At 43.6% G+C, this 21,093-nt stretch overlaps 1 protein-coding gene across 1 annotated transcript; it reads left to right on the top strand.

Moving 5' to 3' along the window:
- Window positions 1–2,348: 2,348 nt before the first annotated feature.
- Window positions 2,349–20,505, top strand: LOC123994475 (ubiquitin carboxyl-terminal hydrolase 44-like). The gene is given in 8 exon segments (XM_046297103.1): window positions 2,349–2,466; window positions 4,120–4,764; window positions 4,766–5,438; window positions 5,441–5,826; window positions 15,922–16,120; window positions 18,248–18,356; window positions 18,536–18,777; window positions 18,926–20,505. Coding segments are annotated over 7 exon segments (2,244 nt in total). The 5' UTR covers window positions 2,349–2,466; window positions 4,120–4,254; the 3' UTR covers window positions 19,051–20,505.
- The last annotated feature ends 588 nt before the right edge of the window (window positions 20,506–21,093 follow it).

The raw sequence follows: 21,093 nt of genomic DNA, 5'->3' as shown, positions 1-21,093 counted from the left end.
CAGACAGACAGACAGACAGACAGACAGACAGACAGACAGACAGACAGACAGACAGACAGACAGACAGACAGACAGACAGACAGACAGACAGACAGACAGACAGACAGACAGACAGACAGACAGACAGACAGACAGACAGACAGACAGACAGACAGACAGACAGACAGACAGACAGACAGACAGACGGGTGGGTGGGTGGGTGGGTGGGTAGGCAGACAGACATAAACCATTAAGACGTACCAATGAACACATAAATGCTACAAACATAAACCATAATTATGGGGAATGTATTTATTCACTGGTTGTAAACCATTTCCCCTCACCCATCAGCAACTGTGTTTTCACTTGCCACAAACCGCCACTATATAGAACTTATAAAGAGCTATAGTATCCACCTTTTTTAATACAGACAGGTGGTGTGTGTGTGTGTTTATGTTTGGTTTGTGGAGTATGTAGAGTGTGGGTGAGAGAAGGAGCGATGGAGAGGAGAGAGAAAGAGGGAGTGAGAGGGGGGAGGGAGGGAACATGTGTGGACATGAAGACTCAGGGCCGCGGGATATAGAAGGAGAAAAACAGTGATTCAACAGGGATCGGAGGACAGATCTACACACACATACATGTACTTCTTTCTCACACACGCACACACACACAGTCTTGTATAACTACATTTGTGGGGACACAAAATTCAGTCCCATTCAAAATCCTATTTTTCCTAACCTCTAAACCCAACCATTACCCCAAACCTTAACCCTAACCCCAAAAACTAAACCTAGCTCCTAACCCTAAAACTAACACTAGCTCCTAACCCTAAAACTAATTCTAACCCTAACACAAATTCTAACCTTAACCCTAAACCCCCTAGAAATAGCATTTGACCTTGTGGGGACTAACAACATGTCCCCAGTTGGTCCAATTTTAATTTGTTTACTATACTTCTGGTCCCCACAAGTATAGTTAAACACGTCCACACACACACAGAATCACCTTTCACTCACTCACTCACTCACTCACTCACTCACTCACTCACTCACTCACTCACTCACTCACTCACTCACTCACTCACTCACTCACTCACTCACTCACTCACCTGTGGTACTGCTGAAAGCTAAGCCCTTCTCCATATCAGAGGGGATTAGTGAGAGAGACAGTGACCATACACGTGTGTGTGTGTGTGTGTGTGTGTGTGTGTGTGTGTGTGTGTGTGTGTGTGTGTGTGTGTGTGTGTGTGTGTGTGTGTGTGTGTGTGTGTGTGTGTGTGTGTGTGTGTGTGTGTGTGTGTGTGTGTGTGTGTGTGTGTGTGTGTGTGTGTGTGTATACAGTGTGTTATTATTGGCTTTCCTCCTGCTCCACAACACTGATTGACATCTTTCTCTCTGTAACACACCCTGTCATCCTAGAGGTCACCTAGGGGTCACACTGTATTCCTGTGTGAGAACCCAGTCACCGGTAACATTTTTCATTTTTCTGTTTAGTGATCAACAATCCTCTCTCTCAGTACCCCTTTTGATGCAGAGTGACGTTTGGCAATGTCTCTTGACTGTATCCCCTCATTCTCACATTCACTGTGTCAGGACATTTTCCACATGAGGTCAGAGCTGCTGACAGAGTTTGGGAACATTGGGTATATTTGCGTGAGTCAGTCTTGGGCTCCGGTTGTGGTTAGCATGTCTAAGACTTATGTCTCAGGAGTTCTTGGGTTTAATGTTAGACACCCAGTCTGATACCATCTCTATTAGTGTGTGGCTTCAGCCCCCAATATCCTCATTAACCAGCATGGAGCCCTACACCTGCATCCCCCCAACACACATACACACACCTAATACTCTCACATGCAATGTTTGCAACGTATTCTCAGGTAAAATGAAAAAACACGCGCACAACTTGAACATTGATTGATACATCACTGCCATCTTGTGGCATTGATACGTTTTGAATGTAATTGTTTTTCCAGAAGCGGTGACAGAAAAAACGTGTTTTTGGGGTTGCTTTATTAGTAGCCTTACTGGTGTAGAAAAGGGTAAATAGGCCATTTGCAGTGCAGTGCCAAACAGTATGTATGTCATACTCAACAGCAGAATGTGCTTAATAGAATGTGAAGGGCCACTTCGATTTTATTTCAAATGTTTCCTCTGATTGTGTTGTGTAGGCCTGGCTTCATGAATTTGACACGACATAATCCTGAGATTATGTCACAAAATTGTGCCATCTGTGCTGAGTAGGTTAGAGGTTGCCCCTAACCACTGATACAAAGTCAGATGTTTTCTAATCACCTCAATGATAACGTTTAGAGTTTGTGTAGAATAATCTGATCCTAGATCTGATGTTAGGAGAGCGTCTACCTTGAGCCAGGCAACGACACTTGACGCTACCCTACCGAGGACGTGCTCGAGCCAACACCACGCGACAAGAGTAGATACAAGATGGCGACCGTTTTAGTACCAGAGGAATAAGTGCCGTGAAGGATAGGTATGGTACTTTTTTTTACATTTCGGCTTTCTTTACAATTCGTGTCAGTTGTAATGGTGTACACATTCCTCTGAAAAGTAACTACCATGTTTGATAAACAATTAAAACACTGACGCATTGACCCCTAACGTATTTAGACTTGGTTTGACAATATTAGCTTGGTTGCTGCTAGCCATGTAGCTAGCTCTGTTACTCACCACGTTAGCCAACAAACTAGCTGGATACTTTATTATTTTACTAGCGATTGTTTACCTATCTTACGTTAGATATTCGATTTGTGTTTATTTAGAAGATACATACCGCCCGACGGAGAGAGAAAGCACAAGGGCACCTTAGGCGCGCGCACGAGCCTTTGATATCCTTCTCGATAAGTTTACGAGTAGGTTCTTGTCAGCAGTAACGTTAGCCGTGTTATAACTATAGATAGTTAGTGACATCAGGATAGAAGAAGGAGCGGTTAGTTACCAGTATTTGGGTGACATTTGTTAGCTAGATCTAGTTTTCAAAGTTGTCTTGTGGGGACAATTTACCAATGTCGGGTGAGGTAACGTTAGTGAAGTGGTAAACACGTCTGGGAAAGCTTGCTAGCTGAGTTAGCAGGTTTGAAAACACACATCTCTCGCTTTATGTTATCAGTGTTGACTGGGTAAAATGAAGCAGAAGGAAAGGAATGTCCTTGCTAGTAACTGCCCACCAGATCTATTGTGGATTTTAAAAAAACGAAACAATGTATCACGATTGTCGATGGTTATAAAACCACAATTGCATTGATTAAATGTTATATAAAAACAGTGGGAGTCAAAGGGGTACAATGTTGACAGACAGACACTCCTTCAGTGGTAACAGCTACTTATTTAAATCATACACAGGGAGTCTTGCATGGTAAACAAACACCCGTTAGAACTTGGACCTGTGTAGTCAGGGTTGGCCTTGTCCTGTTTCTCCTCCTAAATATACTATAGATTGGTTTATGGAGAAGGGTAACAGTAGCTGGGACTGGCATCCTCTGATCCTCGAGTTTAGTTTCGCTTTTGATCTTCCTATCCACCTCTTTCTCCTTTCCCTTTCTATATCCATCTATTCTCTTGCCTCTTTCTCTTTGTAAGGCTGCCTGTACACATACAAAGGGTGCTCTACCCTCCCAGCTCTGCCCCCCTTTTGTTTTCTAGGCTTAAGTCTCCCTTTGGCCCCATTGGGGGGTTATGATGATGGAGCTGAGACTCTAAAACAGAAAACCCCAACCCCAGCAGTTTTCAAATAGTGCTACAGAAGTGCCTAACCCCCCAGTGTTATGCAAACTGTTTTAAAGGGTACATTAGAGGAAGGAAATCTGTAATGGCAGAAAGCCACATCTGATCACCACAGTCAACATTCAGGATATTGTCCAGTTTTAAAATTGTTTTTTTTCCAATAAGTACCCATATTAGAGAGCTAACTGGTAAAATGCATGACCACAAGTTATTATAAAGACCAGAATGGGTTGTGGGTTAAAAAGGTTTTGATACAATTGTTTTCACTAACGGGCATCTTGTAAAACAAAGGATCTCTTTATACGATTTGGGTAAGGCCTTTACTGAGAGGAGATTAGAGAAGTTTAAAGAGTTTTGTACAACTGCCTTACTCACTCAGTCTCTCTCTTCTCTTCCTCCCCAGATAAAGCCATGCCGTGGGACCGCCCAGTTTCTGAGCTTGCCATGGTGATCTGAAGCCCCAGTGTGGACGTGTCACATCCACACTCGCCTACCCACAGACACACACACGGACTGAGCCCCCCAGCAAGTGTGTGCGATGGACAGGTGTAAGCACGTGGGGCGGCTCAGGCTGGCCCCAGACCACTCCATCCTCAACCCCCAGAAGTGGCACTGCGTGGACTGCAACACCACAGAGTCGGTGTGGGCCTGCCTGGGCTGTGCCCACGTTGCGTGCGGCCGCTACATCGAGGAGCACGCCCTGCAGCACTTCCTGCAGCATCACCACCCGTTGGCCATAGAGGTCAACGAGCTCTATGTCTTCTGCTACCTATGTGACGACTACGTGCTCAACGACAACGCGACGGGAGACCTCAAGCTGCTGCGCTCCACGCTCAGCGCCATCCAGAGCCAGCGCTACGAGGTCACCACCCGCTCAGGACGCATCTTGAGATCGGCTAGCGCTCCGCCCGACGCCCCCCAGCCCTGCGGCTCCAGCGAACTGCAGCTGAGGGACGAGGATCGCATGTTCACGGCGCTCTGGCACCGCCGCCGGGCACTGATGGGTCGAGTGTTCCACACCTGGTTCAGCCTGACAGAAGGGGGGGAAGAGGAGGGAGGAGGAGGAGAGGCAGAGAGAGGAGGAGGAGAGGAGGAGGAAGGAGTTGAGAGAGAGGAGGAAGACGTTGAAGAGGCAGCTACAGGAAGCGTTGGAGAGTGCCCCACCCAGGAAGAGTCACCGCCTGAGGAGAGCCAGCCAGAGAGCTGCTGCTGCTGCTGCTGTCACCCCCTGCTCCACACGAACACGCAACCACAGCATCACTTACACACCCCAGACCCCCCTCGCCCAACAACCAAGAACCCAGAGCCCCGCCACTCACACCCCCAAGAGAATGGGCCGCCCCCCTAAAACCCCTGCTCCCAAACCCTCTCGCTACTCAACCCCCTCTTCTTCCACCAAAGGCAAACCCAGAGCCGCCTCTGCCCAAGCCCGGACTGCCCCCTTCCCGGCCCCCCGCCGTGCCCCCCCCAAACAGGGCGACTCGCCCCTCAAACGGCGGCCCACTGTCACTCCGGGTGTCACGGGTCTGCGTAACCTAGGCAACACGTGCTACATGAACTCCATCCTGCAGGTGCTGAGCCACCTTCACATCTTCAGGGAGTGTTTCCTCCAGCTGGACCTGACGCAGGCCCTGGAGCTGCTTGCCTCGGCCGTTCACGGCCAGCTGGTGGTTCCCAGCCCCGGGGGCCCTGTGTCGTCCTTCCCGCTGGCCCAGAGGAGAGGCCCCCAGGTGGGTGCTGGGCTAAGCGGGGGGGTGCCTCCAGGGCCCAGAGCATGGAGCTGATTCAGCCCAAGGAGCCCAGCTCCAAGCACATCTCCCTGTGCCACGAGCTGCACACACTCTTTCAGGTGATGTGGTCGGGCAAGTGGGCGCTGGTGTCGCCCTTTGCCATGCTGCACTCGGTGTGGCAGCTGATCCCAGCCTTCCGGGGCTACGCCCAGCAGGATGCCCAGGAGTTCCTGTGTGAGCTGCTTGACAAGGTGCAGCACGAGCTGGAGAGCACAGGGACTCACACGCCGCCTGCTGGTGTGTCGACCGGACAGAGACATCTCATCAAGCAGGTGCTCAGCATAGTCAACACCATCTTCCACGGTCAGCTCCTCAGCCAGGTAAGAGAGAGAGAGGCACACACTCTCCCAAACACAGATATACACAGACTGATACACATTTTTATACTGATAAACACACACACTTCTGCGATTCACCAGTCTGGACATGGTTTAAAATGGATTGAAAAGGGATTAAAGGGCCTTTACATTTATTAGTAGTGATCTTACTGGAGGATTTGGATGGGAGCTTATACTGCACAATGTGTGTGACTGTTACCACATTTTTGTCTTGATAGTAATATAAAATAAATATATATAAAATACAATATGCCAAAATGATACCGTCTAAATGTGCTTGGCTCCAATCAAGAAATGGGGACATTTCAATGGCAGATCAACACACTCTGAAGCTCCATCATTTTAATAGTTAATGGAAGGGTAAATCCATTTGAATTCATAAACTTTTCGACGGAACCCCCTTTGATTTGAACTAAACCTTCCATACTTGCCCATTGTAGAACGGCTCAGAAAGTGACTTTTTGGACCCGAATGCCAAAACACTAGAGATAAAAGTGCTCGAAGTTGACCCCTTTTGCATACCATACCAAGAGACATCCATGTCTTCATCAATGGAAAAGATAAATGGTTGAGATTTATATTATTTTAAAGTTTACAAAAAGCGTTGTCAAACTACTTTATAATTACTTGATTTTTGTTTTGTTATTGACATTTTTAACCTCTACCGTTCAAAAGTTTGGGGTCACATAGAAATGTATTTTGTTTTCCATGAAAACATACGTGAAATTAGTTGCAAAATGAATAGGAAATATAGTCAAGATGTTGACGAGGTTCAAAATAATGATTTTTAATTTAAATAATAATTGTCCTTCAAACTTTGCTTTCATCAAAGAATCCTCCATTTGTGGCAATTCTCCAAGATGTTAGCCAATCAGTCTATCCGTTTGTGTGATCCTTGAGATCAGAGATTTAATGACCCTGATCCTGTTTACAGAAGCAAATACTTTTTATGTGAAGGTGGGTGCTGTATATAACAACTATTATTTTTAGATCTCAGTCTCTATTTTTACAAAATTTACTTGTACAAAGATTTAAGATTGAGAATGTCATTATTTTTTTCTATACATTTCTGGAGTTGGAGCTCGCCGAGTCAGGAGTGTCTGTCTGCGCGCAGGCCTGCTACGCGAATGCAGGTGCGCACTGAAGGCTAGGAGTGGAGAAGTGGTTATCGGATTGGAAAACCTGATGCGTTGTGGGAAAATCTAGGTCTACAGGTCATTGCGCACTGTGCTGAAAGGCCTCTAAAAACCGTATTATGTATTATGTATCTGTTACTGTGCCTGCTCTTTACTTAATGCCATCCTGGATTAAATAGGCTGAATGATCAATGGGTGAGTGAATTATCTTCGCCTTATGCCCTACAATTTGCAAACACTCCGACGAGACCATGTCAATACCACCAGGAACTTGGTCTCTCTCTGCAATTACATTTGTACCTCTCTCAAACGCAACTGGACCTATACTTGATGGCGTTCTTCCAAAATCAAAAACTATTGAATTACTTTTTTTCCTGTGTTTGTTTTATTCACAATGGTGCTGGCTCCACCAAGTCCTCACTCATTGGGCAAATGAGATATATTGTTATGCTTTTATTGTTGATTTCTGGTAATGTGTGACCAAACCCTGGGCCGGTAAATACCATGCAATCTCCCTATGATTTTGAAAATAGAGCAGGTTTTGGCCTCTTGCATGTTTAATGTCAGAAGTCTATTTCCAGAAATAGACATGATTAGAATATGCAGACGTAGTGGTTTTATCAGAAACTTGGCTAATGTAATCTGAGGCAAATAACTCAATTTCTATTGATGGGTACACAGTTTTTTAGAATGGCTCGGGTGAGTAAAGGGGTTAGAATTTATATGATATCCGAGTTTAACACCTCTGAAATTCTCTCAATTACCAAAGCCAAACATTTTTAATGCTTGCAGTTAAAGTAAATGTATATGAGGACTCCCACATCACTGTAGTCTGCTGCTACAGACCAGCATCGGGAGACTCACTTAACTCTCTTTCTGATGTCCTGCACAAGCTAAATGACTCTGAATTCATTATTTTGGGAGATTTGAACTGAGACATGCTTAGATCTGTATCGGACTCTTTTAAAGAACTGTGTGACTCTGAATCTCGCTCAATTAATTAAAAATAAGAATTTGTTCTTAACTGACTTGCCTAGTATAATAAAGGTTAAAAAAATAATGTGCCGACAAGACCGAATCCCAGAGCACCTAACAAATCCACGCTATTGGACATTATGCTAACGAATACACATCAACTGGGATAGTCTGTAATGATGTCAGTGATCACTGCAATTGCTTGTGTTAGAAATACAAAAATGACCCAAGCCAAACCCCGTTATATTTTTAAAAGACATTTTAGACAGTTTGATGAGCAAGCGTTCTTACATGATCTGTACCATAATATTGACAGAGTAAGTCTGATTCCCGATGTTGACACTGCCTGGGACTATTTTTATATGACATTTGTGTCGATTTGGGATAAGCATTCCCCAGTGAATACATTTTGAATCAGTGGAGGGGACAATCCCTGGTTTTCAGATAACTTGGCAGAATTAATTAGAAAGATAAATATCTCTTGGGCTCAAGCTAGACATCCAAATGCTCCTATTGACTGTACCTCCTTCAGAGCGCTAAGAAACAAATGCACAGGATTGATCGGGACGTCCAAATCAGATTACTATTTAAATGCTGTCACAGAGAACTTAAACAACCCTACCAAGTTCTGGAAGCGAATCAAATTAGTGTCATGTTGTAATGTATCCTCTGGCCTTCCTGACCATTTAATGATGGATTCCAATGAAGTGAAGGACAAAGCTGATTTTGTAGGTTTTTTTTAACAATCACTTCATATCTGCTGGTTCAGTTTTTGATAATGGTGGGGCCCAGGCCTCTAATGTAAGCTCTGTTACTGTCAACTATGATATAGGCCCTCATGTGAACCATTCTTTTTTTTTTTGTAACAGTATTTTTTTATTGGAATTTCACAATTTTCACCCATATTAAGAGATACAACAACAGAGGCAAAGCAACAAAAAGAAAACAGCACTCACTTACACATACCTAGGTATATGTATATATACATATATACATACGTACACCATTTTCCTCTTCCCGCTCGGTGCTTCTCTCACCCCATCCCCATCATTGCGTCTCTCAATACATACATTTTAAACAAACTTACAAACAGAAACTAAACAAAAAAGCTCAGTTTAAACCCAGAAGTTAGGTTCCACGCATGGAACGTACAGTGTAGTTCTGAAATACATAGATCCCCGCCATTCTAAGAGAATCCTTGCAGCATAATAGCTATGAGAACCATTTTAATTTTGAGCCTGTTTCTTATACTGAGGTCTATAAAGCTCTAAAGGCTATAGACACTACAAGGTCTGCAGGTCCAGACAACCTGGACCCCTACCTCTTAAAGATAGCAGCTGGTATTATCACTGAACCTGTTGCTCACATTTTCAACTTGAGTCTCTTGACCAATTCCATACCCAGCATTTGTAAATCTGCTTATGTCCTCCCACTGCTGAAGGGTGGAGATCCCTCAGATGCTAATAACTATCGTCCTATCTCCAAACTCCCTATCCTAGCCAAAGTCTATGAATCCCTAGTGAACCAGGGATTCATAGACGTCTTCATTGAAAAGAACATACTGAGCGAGGTTCAGTCTAGCTTTAGATCGGGGCACAGTACCACAACTGCAGCTATGGCAGTGGTAAATGACATCATAAATGCACTTGATAAAAAGCAACATTGTGCTGCTCTGTTTGTGGATTTATCAAAGGCCTTTGATTCAGTTGACCATGAATTGTTTCTAGCTAGACTCAGAAACATTGGTCTCAGTGAAGGGGCAGTAAATTGGTTTAGGAACCATCTTTGACGGAACACAATGTGTATATACTGACAATCACAAGTCTAGCTTTCTTGAGATTAGTAGAGCTGTGCCCCAGGGTTCCATTTTAGCTCCTGTGTTGTTCTCAATTTTTATTAATGATTTGGGAAATGGGATGCAACCAGCAAAGTTACTTATGCAGATGACAGTCATGTATTCATGTGCTCCTCTGACTGTTGAAGAGCAGACTGCTTTTCAGTCACTGCAGTCCTCCTTTTATGGTCCTAAACTGGTCTTGAATGTACAAAAAACTAAATTCATGACCTTTACCAGAGCTAGAACTCTGGTAAAGGTTAGCATGGTCAGATCTGGTGACATATCCATTAAAGTGTCATCTTACAAATACCTAGGTATTTGGTTGGATGACAAGTTGTCCTTTTAAAGTTCATGTGGATAATCTTGTGACAAAGCTTAACTTGAAATTGTTTTTTAAATTTTTGTAATCAGGCTTGCTTCTCACTTATGCCTAGAAAAAAAATTGTTCGGGCCACTTTTCTCTCTGTAATTGATTATGGTGACTTGTTGTATATGCATGCAACCTCATCTGTCTTACCGAGACTGGACTCTGTTTATCATGCATCCTTGCGCTTTATTACAAATGCCAAGTCACTCACCTACCATTGCACATTGTACCACGTGGTAGGTTGGACCTCACTTTATATTGGCAGAAAGATACAGTTGTACAGTGGGGCAAAAAGTATTTAGTCAGCCACCAATTGTAATTTTCATCATAGGTACACTTCAAAATCACATTTGTAGGAATGTATTTGCAAATTATGGTGGGAAATAAGTATTTGGTCAATAACAAAAGTTTCTCTTTACCTTGTTATATACCCTTTGTTGGCAATGACAGAGGTCAAATGTTTTCTGTAAGTCTTCACAAGGTTTTCACACACTGTCGCTGGTATTTTGGCTCCATGCAGATCTCCTCTAGAGCAGTGATGTTTTGGGGCTGTTGCTGGGCAACACAGACTTTCAACTCCCTCCAAAGATTTTCTATGGGGTTGAGATCTGGAGACTGGCTAGGCCACTCCAGGACCTTGAAATGCTTCTTACGAAGCCACTCCTTCGTTGCCCGGGCGGTGTGTTTGGGATCATTGTCGTGCTGAAAGACCCCAGCCACGTTTCATCTTCAATGCCCTTGCTGATAGGAGGGTTTCACTCAAAATCTCACAATACATGGCCCCATTCATTCTTTCCTTTACAAGGATCAGTCGTCCTGGTCCCTTTGCAGAAAAACAGCCCCAAAGCATGATGTTTCCACCCCCATGCTTCACAGTGGGTATGGTGTTCTTTGGATGCAACTCAGCATTCTTTGTCCACCAAACACGAGGAATTGAGTTTTTACCAAAAAGTTATATTTTGGTTTCATCTGACCATATGACATTCTCCCAATCTTCTTCTGGATCATCCAAATGCTCTCTCACAAACTTCAGACGGGCCTGGACATGTACTGGCTTAAGCAGGGAGACACGTCTGGCACTGCAGGATTTGAGTCCCTGGTGGCGTAGTGTGTTACTGATGGTAGAATTTGTTACTTTGGTCCCAGCTCTCTGCAGGTCATTCACTAGGTCCCCCCATGTGGTTCTGGGATTTTTGCTCACCGTTCTTGTGATCATTTTGACCCCACGGGGTGAGATCTTGCGTGGAGCCCCAGATTGAGGGAGATTATCAGTGGTCTTGTATGTCTTTCATTTCCTAATACCTATTGCAGATTCAGTCTTCCCAGCCTGGCACAGGTCTACAATTTTGTTTCTGGTGTCTTTTGACAGCTCTTTGGTCTTGGCCATAGTGGAGATTGGAGTGTGACTGTTTGAGGTTGTGGAGAGGTGTCTTTTATACTGACAACAAGTTCAAACAGGTGCCATTAATACAGGTAACGAGTGGAGGACAGGTGAGCCTCTTAACCTCTTGCTTCTACCTGGCACGCAGGCGTCCCATCTAGAGCTCTGGAAATGCAAATGCGCTACGCTAAATGCTAATAATATTAGTTAAAATTCAAACGTTCATTAAAATACACATGCAGGGTATTGAATTAAAGCTACACTCGTTGTGAATCCAGGTAACAAGTCAGATTTTTAAAATGCTTTTCGGCGAAAGCATGAGAAGCTATTATCTGATAGCATGTAACACCACAAAAGACCCGCAGGGGACGTAAACAAAATAATTAGCATATTCGGCGCTACACAAACCGCACAATAAAATATAAAACATTCATTACCTTTGACCATCTTCTTTGTTGGCACTCCTAGATGTCCCATAATCACTATTGGGTCTTTTTTTTCGATTAAATCGGTCCATATATAGCCTAGATATCGTTCTATGTAGACTGTGTGATAAATGAAAAAAATAGCGTTTCATAACGTAACGTCATTTTTTTAAATTCAAAAAGTCGACGATAAACTTTCACAAAACACTTCGAAATATATAATATAATAATACTTTTGTAATGCAACTTTAGGTATTAGTAAACGTTAATAAGCGATCAAATTAATCACGAGATGTAGTGTTTTCTATAGGATCCATCTTGAAATACTGTCCGTCTATTTCTCAACCAAAATATCCGGTCGGAGACTGGAAGAAATGGGCTGTCTCTTGTTTGTTTGACCAAGAAACAAATCCTAGGCAAATGACAAGACTGTTGACATCGTGTGGAAGCTGTAGGTACTGCAACCTCAGCCATATTTAATGTCTTTCGCCCATAACAATGGGTTGAAGCGGCGGATGGATATATTTTTCCACTTTCAGTGATCAGATTTTCCTGCACTTTTCAATGAAACACACGTTATGTTAAAGCCACAGCCGTGATTTAACCAGTTTTATAAACGTCTGAGTGTTTTCTATCCACACATACTAATCATATGCATATACTATATTCCTGGTATGAGTAGCAGGGCGCTGAAATGTTGCGAGATTTTTAACAGAATGTTCGAAAAAGTAGGGGGTAAGCTTAACAGGTTAAAGAAGAAGTTACAGGTCTGTGAGAGCCAGAAATCTTGCTTGTTTGTAGGGGACCAAATACTTATTTTCCACCATAATTTGCAAATAAATTCATTAAAAATCGTACAATGTGATTTTCTGGATTTTTTTTCCTAATTTTGTCTGTCATAGTTGAAGTGTACCTATGATGACAATTACAGGCCTCTCTCATCTTTTTAAGTGGGATAAATTGGTGGCTGACTAAATACTGCCCCACTATATGTGTTCAGGGTTCTGAGCTCAAATACGCCAGGGTTTTCTCCCGCCACCACTACACATGACTGTGTTCAAATGGCATATATTATTATTATTATTATTCATCTACAAAGCCCTTTTGGGCTCCTTCTTTACCTCTGTAGTACGGTCTCCTTCAATACCAATAGTTACCATACCCGGTCTGCTAGGTGGTTGCTACTTAAAGTCCCCAGGACATTCACAGTATTAGGCAAGACTGCCTTCTCTTCTTGTGCACCAGACATATGGAATAGTCTACAATCCATGCTTCATCTAGATATGTTAGTGTCACTGAATTAATTTAAAGTATTGATGGGAGACTCTGTTACAGAGGAGTGTAAAATGCTATTTTAAATGTTGTATGTTTTAATTATGTAATGTATTGATTGGTGCTGCCTTCTTGGCCAGGTCTCCTTTGAAAAATAGACTCTTGTGTCTCAATCGGCTTTTTCATGGTTAAATCTTCTTTTTTTTTATACAGCCTTGCAGACCTTTGGCATTCTAGTTGTCAATGCATCGAGGTAATCTGAAGAGATTTCACCCCATACTTCCTGAAACACCTCCCACAAGTTGGATTGGCTTGATGGGCACTTCTTACGTACCATACAGTCAAGCTGCTCTCACAACAGCTCAAACGGGCTGAGAACTGGTGACTGTGCTGGCCACACCATTATTGACAGAATACCAGCTGACTGCTTCTTCCCTAAACGGTTCTTGCATAGTTTGAAGCTGTGCTTTGGGTCATTGTCCTGTTGTAGGAGGAAATTGGCTCCAATTAAGCGCCGTCCACAGGGTATGGCATGGCGTTGCAAAATAGCCTTCCTTCTTCAAGATCCCTTTTACCCTGTACAAATCTCCCACTTTACCACCACCAAAGCATCCCCAGACCATCACATTGCCTCCACCACGCTTGGCAGATGGCGTCAAGCACTCCTCAGCATCTTTTCATTTTTTCTGCATCTCACGAATGTTCTTTGTGGTCCGAACACATCAAACTTAGATTAGTCTGTGCAACATCCTCCAGCATGACAGGTTTGGCGGTGGGTCAGTCATGGTGTGAGGTGGAGGAGGCCGTAGGAGGGCAACAACCCAGCAGCAGGACCGCTACCTCCGCCTTTGTGCAAGGAGGAGCACTGCCAGAGCCCTGCAAAATGACCTCCAGCAGGCCACAAATGTGCATGTGTCTGCTCAAATGGTCAGAAACAGACTCCATGAGGGTGGTATGAGGGCCCGATGTCCACAGGTGGGGATTGTGCTTACAGCCCAACACCGTGCAGGACGTTTGGCATTTGCCAGAGAACACAAAGATTGGCAAATTCGCCATTTGCGCCCTGTGCTCTTCACAGATGAAAGCAGGTTCACACTGAGCACATGTGACAGACGTGACAGAGTCTGGAGACGCCGTGGAGAACATTCTGCTGCCTGCAACATCCTCCAGCATGACAGGTTTGGTGGTGGGTCAGTCATGGTGTGGGGTGGCATTTCTTTGGGGGGCCGCACAGCCCTCCATGTGCTCGCCAGAGGTAGCCTGACTGCCATTAGGTACCGAGATGAGATCCTCAGACCCCTTGTGAGACCATATACTGGTGCGGTTGGCCCTGGGTTCCTCCTAATGCAAGACAATGCTAGATCTCATGTGGCTGGAGTGTGTCAGCAGTTCCTGCAAGAGGAAGGCATTGACGCTATGGACTGGCCCGCCCGTTCCCCAGACCTGAATCCAATTGAGCACATCTGGGACAACATGTCTCGCTCCATCCACCAACGCCACGTTGCACCACAGACTGTCCAGGAGTTGGCGGATGCTTTAGTCCAGGTCTGGGAGGAGATCCCTCAGGAGACAATCCGCCACCTCATCGGGAGCATGCCCAGGCGTTGTAGGGAGGTCATACAGGCACGTGGAGGCCACACACACTACTGAGCCTCATTTTGACTTGTTTTAAGGACATTACATCAAAGTTGGATCAGCCTGTAGTGTGGTTTTCCACTTTAATTTTGAGTGTGACTCCAAATCCAGACCTCCATGGGTTGATAAATTTGATTTCCATTGATAATTTTTGTGTGATTTTGTTGTAAGCACATTCAACTATGTAAAGAAAAAAGTATTTAATAAGAATATTTCACTAATTCAGATCTAGGATGTGTTATTTTAGTGTTCCCTTTATTTTGAGCAGTGTATTAGCATCTAGGACAGAGTAGGATGCAGTTCACTATGGGCACGCAATTCATCCAAAGTGAAAATGCTGCCCCCTATCCCTAACATGGACAAAATGTGTTTTTCTTTGAAAAACAAGGGAATTTCTACGTGGCCCCAAACCTTTGAACGGTAGTGTTTATTTTTAAAGAAGTTATCAAATAGTTTTACAACCCTGTTTGTAAGCATTTTAAATGATATCAAATTCAACCATTTATCTTTTCCAGTGATAAAGACATGGATGTCTCACCCTGTAGGGTGGGGTATGCAAAACATTGAACACCTTTTAACCCCTGAATGTTTTTCAGGTTCAAAAGTCCATTTCAGACCACTTCTTCCATGGCCAAACATGTATGGAAAGGTTTGCTTAAATCAAAAGGAATGCTGTCTAAAGTGATTGAATTCAAATCGATTTACCCTTGAGTGAGTGTGACTGAACGTGTGTACTTGCTGTTTCGGTGTGTGAAAGAGAGGAGTGTCTTGAGTTCTCTGAGCATACACCCACACCTGCTCTTTCCTAACAAGGGGGTGAGTGTGTGTGTGAGTGGGGGGGGGCAAATGTTTCTAAAGCTGTGTATCTCAGATAATCCAGTTCCTGTGTGTGCTACTGCGTTAGTTAGCTCAGCTGCCCTTGGCTTGCCTTCACACAACTCTCTTTCATCCTCACTTTCTCCCTCCTCTCACTCTTTTGCCCCCCAACTCTCACTTTCTCCCTCTCTCTCTGCCCCACCTCTTTCTCTCTTCTCTTCCCCCTCCATCAGGTGACGTGTCTAGCATGTGACCACCGCTCCAACACGGTGGAACCCTTCTGGGACCTATCGCTGGAGTTCCCCGAGCGTTACCACAGCAACAGCCGAGAGAGCGCAGCGCAGGTCTCGTGCCAGCTGACGGAGATGCTGGCCAAGTTCACAGAGACCGAAGCCCTGGAGGGCAACATCTACGCCTGCGACCAGTGCAACAGTGAGTGACAGAGGCACACACAAACACACATTCATTCAATGGTAAGTTTGTTAGAGGTACAGTAATTTTGCAAAAGCAGTTAAGTTTTCTCTATTTCTGTCTGCATGTCAAACTACCATCCAGTACTATAGTTAGACTGAATTAGTATTCACATAGCCCTGTCCAGAGCATGTGGCCTTAGATGGAGCGGAGCATGCTAAATTTGACTGTAGCGAGTTTCCCAAAGGCTGGAGCGTCGGCCTTCTCGCCCACTCCAATTTGGCTCCAGTAGCGCTCACTTCACAAGCTCAGGGCATGCCCGGACCAGCATGCATTTGTAGTCTACTTGTGTGCTGCTTTATCCTCTTGCTTTAGTTACTGTTATCTAGTATGGTAAATATTTTCAGAAAGGAACTGATAAAACACACAGGTGAAAAATCAAGGTGCCTTACAAAGATGAGGAGCAAGAGAGGGAGTGCAGGGATATTGTGTCGACAACTAAAGAATCACTGTGGAATCTGAAAAGACAGGTATCCCGAAAGCATGATGGTGTACTTAGTATGTGCACACGCTAACAGAAAATAACGAGTTTGGTAGCTAGCTATGTCATTGTAGCAAAGTATTAAATAAAATAAAATGTACATTTACATTTACATTTAAGTCATTTAGCAGACGCTAAAATGATCTCTTAAACCCCATCTTATTAGCATAATACAAAAGTTCCCATAAAAAATCTCAGTTTAAGCAAGATATGTTTTTTTTGTTGCATTGGATGCGTCTCTATCCACCGCATCTGCGGTGAGAGGTGACAGAACTAAAAGCGGTGTTTCTCACCATGAGATATCCCGAAAATTGGTCTTCACACAAAATCGTCTGTAGCGTGTGAACGGTTTGGCGCTCAAACTATTACGACCCCTCTATGGACAGATGACCCCTCTCACGAACATGTTGTTCTCGGTTTTGCTCTACGACCCCCACAAACGGCTTGGGACTCGTCTGAAGTAGGTACAGCCGATCTGCCAAATTCTGTCTGTAGCATCCAAACAGTTTGGGCTACACACTAATATGACCCATCTGTGCGAAGGTGAGACTCTCACGAACAGGTTGGTTGTTTTGCTCTAGGACAACCACAGGCCTCACGACTCGTCTAAAGGACCCTCAGTACCAGATGGAATAATGAGTGGAAGTATATACGGAGACTGTTTAGTGCCAAAAATAAGGTGTTAAATACATGTAAAAAAGAAACAAATGTTTGCTGATCTTTCTTATATCTCTCAGATATAGGACAGACACTTCAAAACAAACCTTCATTCTATTAGCCCATACAAAAGCGTTATGGAACAGATAGTTCCCTAAAAATATCAAAATTAAAGTAGTCGTGAAGTGTTTGTCCTATATTTGAGAGATATAAGATCAGGAAACATTTGTTATTATTTTTTTTTTATATGTGTATTCAACCCATTATTTTTGGCTCTAAACACGGTCTATGCCGGGGTGGGGGGTTCTACTAAGTTATATGGAACTATTTTAAGTGTCATACCAAGGATCATTTTGCTATTTGATTTGGAATTTTAAGACCCCTTTAAGTATCAAAACAATTTATACATCTTTTTAATGAAAAACATGTTTTGGCCTTACTGCTATTAGCCCATACAAACGCAATGAATAACAGATTCACTACATGGAACAAATAGCCCCCCCCCCAAAAAAAATCTAAAAATCTAAAGGAAGTTTGTTTTGAAGTGTCAAATAAAAAACATTGATCTCTTAAACCCAATCTTATTAGCATAATACAAAAGTTCCCATAAAAATCTCAGTTTAAGTTAGGGTCAAAAATTAATCAAATTATATATTTTTGTTATAGTCCAATGGGTCTTAAAATTCCAAATCAAATAGCTAAATGCTCCTGTGACGCCCGGGGTTACCGTAGTAAAACCACCCGAACCTCACCCGGCTTAGCCTGGGCTAAGACTCTGGGTTAAATGTTTAGTTCATTTTTGTTCTATTATCTATACAATCATTGGTTTTGGCTCAATAGGCCTGGCATATTCTCTTTCAAGGAGGTAAACACTGCCCCATGAGCGGGGATTTCCAGACGCTCAACTCCTCACTACTCTGGTCCTGTCTAATGCTCACTCTTGTCTCTAGGTAAGCGGCGGAGGTACTCCTCCAAGCCTGTCATCCTGACTGAAGCTCAGAAACAGCTGATGGTTCACAAACTGCCTCAGGTCCTGCGCCTGCACCTCAAACGCTTCAGGTACTGACCTAATTATGACCACACAATGACTACAACACACCCATGCACCTCAAACACTGCAGGTAACCATTGAGCACATAGCAATTGCTCAAGAACCTTAACACAACCATGCATTTGAAACACCCTAACTGTCTTATTTGGTGATTTGGTTTGTTGATGTGCTTGTGATTGGTCGTCAGGTGGTCTGGGAGAAACCACAGGGAGAAGATCGGGGTCCACGTCAGCTTTGACCAGCTCCTCAACATGGAGCCATACTGCTGCAGAGACCCCTCCCCCAAGGGCTCGCCATACCCCAGTCCGGCCCCTGCCGGCTCCCCGACCCCCAAACACTTCCTGTACGAACTGTCCGCTGTGGTGATGCATCATGGGAAGGGCTTTGGCTCTGGCCACTACACTGCCTACTGCTACAACAAAGAAGGAAGTAAGAACATCTCACGCACACGGAAAAATAAATTTTTATGTAAAAAAATTACAAATACAAAGGTGACACACAACCTTCTCTTGATACATTTTCTTGGAATTGACCTACATCTAATACCCTTTCTCTCTTCTCCTTTTCCCTCTGTCAGGGTTCTGGGTCCACTGTAATGACTCTAAGCTGAATGTGTGTTCTGTGGAGGAGGTGTGTGGTGCCCAGGCCTACATACTCTTCTACACGCAGCGCTTCACTCAGGACAAAGACAGGCCGCTATAGGACCAGAACCCACTGAGCCCCGCCCCAATCCTCCTCCTTTGTACCTCAGCAGTCCAGTGATGTGACATCATCAGCATTACCACCACCACCAAAACATCTCAACCCCCCCCCCCTCTCACGCTCTTCCTTTGTGTTCATTTTTATCTCCTCTGGGGGGGGAGGAATGATAAAATTATCATTTATTTTTCTAAAAGACAAAGGACAGTCTTTTTTAAATTTATTTTTGTCTTTGTGAATCTCTTGTACATGTTGTTTATATGGGTTTTAAAAGAAAAGGAAAACATGTTTGATAGTGTAAAGGTTTATTTTATCAAGAGTATCAGCCAAGTTGTGCGTTGTATTATAGACACGCCTTTACAGGAGTAGAGACAGACTTTGGCCAGGTGTGACTGTGTAATCTGTAGTTCAGATTTATTCAGGTGTCAACCTTCTGCTCTTCTGTGCTGTTTTTCTTTTTCTCAAACAATTTGAATCAACTACAGTGTTTCTCACAGCCACTTTAGACAGTTGACTAAGGGATGTCAGTCAAATTCTCAACTGGAATGTAGACTGAAACAGATAATTCCCTCCATAAATAGTTTTAGAGTTTAACCCCTTTAGTTTCCCAGAGACGTAAGGGGAAGCGAGACACCTCCCTCGCTCCTATTTTCTGATTAATATATAGTCAATGAACTAAGCAGACCAGACCCAGCTGTTAATGCATTGGTGCCTATGGGAGAGCCACCACTTAAGTGGACCGGAACGGTGATATTTAAAAAAAAAAAATGAAAAAGAAAAGATAAACAGCCTGAGTGGGACATCTTAATTTATCCACCATCTTTGGTATCGCTCTCTGTAGTAAGTCTGGTCGGTCAGGAAATGGTTTATAATTGACTACTGACCTCACGCCAAAGCACGAGGGAAACGGTTAAAAAGTATCTCAGCTTCCCCCAAAAACAATTACAGAACATTTGCAAGATATATTCTTTGATTGGTTTTGGAAAATCTATTTTATAACCAGTTTCCAGCTGAATGCTGCCCTCTGTCTTCAGTGGTGCTGGTGTTTTTAGGCCTGTTGCCTCCTAACTTTTGGTTGGTATCCCGACAGCAGTCATAATTGTCATAGAAAAGTGCCCTTCGTTATCAGAACATATCTATTTTTGTAGTTCCTTTGCCAGAAGTGCATTTGGTATCAGTTCTTTGTAGCAGTCCTACCCAGGCCAGCATTTAGAATAATGAATGTATTTTTGTATACTCTGACATCGAGGATGTTTCACAGAAGTTATGTTTAAAAACAGGGCCACTGACTGTTAGAGATTTTGTAATTGATTCCTTCCCCCTCTAGTTGTTTGGAGTCACCAGCAGGTCTGACCTGTGTGTGTGTGTGTGTGTGTGTGTGTATACCAGCATGTGTTCACACATTATAGTTGGCTCTGTATAATGTAAGTATAAAATAGCCAGACTGGTGCAAGTAGATCCTTGCTGCGTGTTTGAAACTGTGTGTGTGAGAGATTTCTCCATGCTGGTACTAGCTTAACTGCCCTCAACCTAAATGCTGTTCATCTCTAGATTCACCTTTTGGGGAGAATTCAAAGCACATTTCCACCCGATGTATGTTGGCATTGTGCTCATACTGCCTCGGGTGTGTACACATTTATGGAAGTGATACTATGCAAATTCTTACCTCAATTTTTAGAGAATTACCTCATGAGAATATATTTTCATTTTTCTAAAAAAACACTAATTTGTGTACTTTTTTAAATCCGCACCACTAATTCAGTTAAGGTTCCTACCATGCTGTAGCCCTTTCACTTGACTATTTCTAAATAGGGTATACATAATGGCGGCTGCCTACTAGACTCAAGATTTGTATATAATGACGAGACGCTCATGTCTCCCCCCTAACAATGGGAGTCGTTGGCCAAAATAAGCCCAAAGAAATGCTTTGGACAGAGTGAAATATTTGCCTTTTCCTCTCTGATCGAATCTACTGGAGGCCTGCAAGGACAGTGGGCTCCCGAGTGGCATAGAGGTCTAAGACACTGCATCTCAGTGCTAGAGGCG

The sequence above is a fragment of the Oncorhynchus gorbuscha genome, linkage group LG14, assembly GCF_021184085.1.
Source record: "Oncorhynchus gorbuscha isolate QuinsamMale2020 ecotype Even-year linkage group LG14, OgorEven_v1.0, whole genome shotgun sequence".
NCBI classification, from domain to species: domain Eukaryota; kingdom Metazoa; phylum Chordata; class Actinopteri; order Salmoniformes; family Salmonidae; genus Oncorhynchus; species Oncorhynchus gorbuscha.
This window is presented reverse-complemented; position numbering and strand designations above follow the sequence as displayed.